The 4,400-nt window shown below is 41.1% G+C and overlaps 1 protein-coding gene across 1 annotated transcript in view; it reads right to left on the bottom strand.

Annotated features, from left to right (window-relative positions):
* Window positions 1–3,545: 3,545 nt before the first annotated feature.
* The window catches only part of LOC127750270 (uncharacterized), a 7,474-nt gene continuing 6,619 nt past the window's right edge, over window positions 3,546–4,400 (bottom strand). Inside the window, exon 3 of the mRNA XM_052271438.1 lies at window positions 3,546–3,776. Coding sequence (XP_052127398.1) covers window positions 3,546–3,776 — 231 coding nt within the window. The remainder of the gene's footprint in view (window positions 3,777–4,400) is intronic.

Below are 4,400 nucleotides of genomic sequence, written 5' to 3'. Positions count from 1 at the left end.
TGTCATGTCTCAATTATTCATCTATGTCCTGTTGTGTAGGCTCAGTATCTTGATCTCTCATGTGGATGGTAGTTACACTTTGTTTCTTGACTTTTAAACCCTTTCCCAAAGAACTGTGTATGAACCAGTTGCATCTGTTGATTTGCATATGTTGTAGGAACAACTCTATTAATGCCTCTTGAAAGTTGGTTATCTCAGTAAAAAATATAAATCTTGTTATCTATTGTTTCCTTGATTATTGCTTAGTCTTGTTTGCTTTTCATATGCCTCACTGGATACTTGTTTATGTCCTGTTAGGCCTTGGTATCTTGGTATCTCATGTGCAATAATAGTTCTACTTTATTTTTAATTCCTTTTCAAAAGGATTGTGTGAACTAGTTGTACGTCTGTTGATTTGTATGTGATGTAATTTATGATTCTGTTGTTTCTTTGATTCCTTAGTTGTTTGGCCTTGCCTGGGTCGACAAAAAATAAACCAATGAAAGCCGTCCATCCTTTTTCTTTTGTTGATTGTAATTGGACCAGGTAGTCGACATCAACTCCTACAATTTTGCAAGTTCCTAGATATAATAATGTGACATGCGCAGCCAGAAATGCTTCGTCCAGAGAACGTCTAAACTTGGTATAGATCTATATCCAGACCCTTTAGACGTGAAAGCAGACTTCAATGGTACAAAAGTAGACCTACTCTATGTGTTACAGAGAAGAAGCGTAACTGGCTGGGTGAGTCGCAGTGAACAATATGGTGATCAAACATAACATGAAGAATTGCTACCTTTGTCATAAAAGTCGAGTACAGATGCAAAACTACATTACTATAACAACTACTTTAGAGAAAAGTGAGATGGGAGAATTTTCATATAGCTAAGCAGACTTTTTGTCTTTACTAAAAATGGCATTGCCAGCAACATGCGGGTCTCGCGGCTAGTAGTAACCCAACCCACCATGATGACAGCCTTACATGTGTTGTGACGACATCGGTCAGGGACCCAAGCGAGGGTCCTAGGCCGAGAGAGTCAAAGCGAGGGTCCTAGGCCGAATGAGTCAAAGCGAGGGTCCAGAGCCAAGGCGGCAGGGCGACAACGCGAGGGACAAAAAAAAGTTAACCAATTTAATTAAATTTTTTCCCCCTAAAAACTGCCTGCCGCGCTTTCCGCCACAAGTCCGCCCGGAGCAGTCTCAGCGGAGGCCGCACAGCGCCTTGCGCCGGAGGCTGCCCGGCAGGCCAATGGCACGATGCGCGGGGGAGGGCAGCTGTGTAACTTCCGTACAACCGATTTTACACGGGTGTTACATACATTTTCGAGAATTCTGCAGTGGGAGCTCTGGTATCTTCAGGATGTGGTCAGGGCACAGGCCCAAACAGACCCCACCCGAAAAATTTCTCAAAAAAATTTTTTTGTTGAGATTTTGGGAGGCCAAATATGTCGCTTATTTTGAAAACCTCGGTTAGTTATCTGGATAAAACAAAACAGCAGTTTCAACGCGGCAGGGTTGCATAACTTCCACAATAATAGTCGCAGAGCTTCAGGATTTCGTGTCGATATATTTGACATCATCTTTCACGGGAAAAAAATTAAATATAGAAATGAGAAACTGAAAATCGAAAAGGGTCAAATTGACCCCTGCCGCGGTTCTAGTGTTAAAATTGAAAACTGTGACTCTGTAAGTGATGAAACAACCTTGCTAAATTCTGATGACACTGAGGTTTGAAATTGTTGCTGTGCTGTGCTCTATATTAGTATTTTCCTATATAAGATTGAAAAAGCAATTTAATCTTTGTTTTAATTTTTCAAGTTTAAAGTGATGCAGTAGAAAGAAGCAGCAATGTGGACAGCAACGATGAGAGAGAGGCGAGCGGGCCACCACTTGTAATCCTTGTGTAATACTTGACCAAATTTTAAACCATTATCACTAGATTTTGCCTGACAGTCTAAATGGAATGGTTTTAGAGCCAGACATTCAACAAAATTCATGTGTAATCCCTCAAAATTCATGTGTAATCCCTGTAATTCCGTAATCTTGTGTACACCCTAAACCGAAGTTGTGGCTCCCTCGGAGTGAGGAATCAGAGGGTCATGGATGAGGGGGTAATCACTACAGAAAGCAGGTGTACACATTTCTATAAAAGTTAAAGTGAAAGTGACAAAAAAGTTGACGGAAAGTGATGAAAACTGAAAGAAAATGTGGACAAAAGTGACTAACCGTGCGTTGATCAGATCAAAAATGAAAAAAAAAAGGGTGGATATAGGCATAGAAATGAAGTAAACGTTGTTAAACGGTGAAAAAGTGAATAAAAGTGGAAAAGTGAAAAGTTGAGGTGTACGCATTTTCACGGAGTGATTATCCCCTCGGTCATGGATTCATGTCGTGGGGCAATCCCATTGTGAACAAAATATCAACATTTTCCCAGGGCCATACTGTTCGGGAGTTGGTTGCGATGGTTCTCGCCATTTCCATAAGGCACAATTGGGACTATGATTCTACTTTGAAAGTGTCAAATACCGTTAATATGCTACTCACAAACAGTGTTTTGCCATGTACTAAAAACAGTTTGAGTGCACTGCAGACAGAAGAGCAACTGTGAAATCAGAGAAGAAGTTTTTTTTTTTCCAGTCTAGAGTATTTTAACAGGGAAAATCTTCTGTCCACATTTGCATGCAATACGTGCCCTGAAAATGCAAAGAGGAAAATAAGTTTTTTTGTCACGCTTAACTTTAAATCTCTGCTTAAGCAGTTTCTTGACAACCCTGCTATATCAGATCTTTTTTCGTATTATGAAAACCAGACCAAAATTGATGATGATAATGTGGAAGACATCTTTGATGGAGAAGCGTACAAGAAACTAAGAGTTTAATGTAATCTAACAGAATTTGATTTCACCTACAACTTCAATCTTGATGCATTTTCTGTAAGTAAAACATCTAATACTAAAGCTTCGCCAATATTTATGAGCGTTGATAAAATGGAGCCAAATGTTAGGCAAAAGCATATGATGTTAGTTGCGCTTTATGTAGTGCAGAAAGACCAAGATCGAACCATGGTCTATTAATGATAGCAATGTAGTATCCTCTGGTTTGAAATTGTTTATCCTTCTTAAATTTCAAGTAGGCGGCCCAAAATATAAGTGGGACAGAAAACATACCCGAAAACATTGAATACTCTTTACCTGCTCTTGGGGGAGCAGTGGGACAAATAACAGATGGGACAATTGACAGGTGGGACAAAAAACACACAAAAAAAGAAAACAATGGAAAAGCTCTATTTTTAGGGTGGTGGGACAAATAACACACACCCCTTAGTCGTTGCCAGGATTTGCAGCAACCGTATCGTTGCCTAGGTGAAACATCAATGAGACCCTAAAGACTTCAGACCTCTATCTCACATCCTTTCTGGAAAACAGACAGGGGCGATGGCATGAGCCTGCTGATTCAAATTAGAAGAGCAAGCTGAAAATCCACTTCACGAAGCTTACCAGAAACGAGCTTTTTCTAAAACACCAAACGTGAAGCTGTTCTCTATGCGAGCACACGTTTTAATGAAGTTTAACACCCCACCAGCAGATCTGCTAGTATACTAACACCTACCTGGAAGGCGATCATCACGGCCATAGCGACGCGCGGCTGAGGAAATGATTGCGGTTTGGGCCACACGGGTAGGCTTAAGTTGCCCGTTGTGAGCGTGGGGAAAAGAACCGTCTGGCATACCATGACGGAGTAGGCGGTGTACACCCGATGTAATCGCCTGCATCGCTTTGCCACGTGTTCAAGGAGCGCCTGGAGACAAAGGTGAAGACCACAGGAAGGCCACTTTGAAATAACATTCCTTTCAAGACGCGCCTTGCGCACATATAGCTAGGCCTGGGGCGCTGACACCCGAAACGAGTTAATAAGAGTGTATATACAATTTATCGATACAAAGCCTTTTTTTCGATTTAAAAGACCATTTGGTAATTTTCACCTTATTTTTGTCAGGACATGCCTCCTAGCACCCAAACGGTAGGAGATAGAGCAAAACGGACGAAATTTTCGCTCACAGCAATCTGCTTTCACGAGTTACCCCTTAAAAGCCCATAAAAGAAACTTGGAGAAAAAAATATTTTGCGACCCTGCCAAAGTTTTTGGCGATGGACTTCATTTCCAATACCATGGCAATAACTTATTCACATTGCCTTCCTGGAGACGGTAGTTTTGTCTTATCGCCAATCCTGGTTCACCGCCTTCAAAGTAGTACTTACATCGCCTTTTGAGAGACAGTGTAGGCGCTTCGATCTCTAGGAATGAACCAAAAGCCACCCAGAAAATTACAAGTCTCTTGCACATCTCACCTGTCATCTGACAGAGGTGCGTATGTCACTGATTTTTCAAAAATCACTTTTTTACACTAAACTGTACTTAAAC

This window comes from Frankliniella occidentalis, unplaced genomic scaffold (assembly GCF_000697945.3).
Source record: "Frankliniella occidentalis isolate FOCC.00 unplaced genomic scaffold, Focc_3.1 Scaffold162, whole genome shotgun sequence".
NCBI classification, from domain to species: domain Eukaryota; kingdom Metazoa; phylum Arthropoda; class Insecta; order Thysanoptera; family Thripidae; genus Frankliniella; species Frankliniella occidentalis.
Note: the sequence above shows the minus strand (reverse complement) of the source record. Positions and strands in the feature narration are given on the sequence as shown.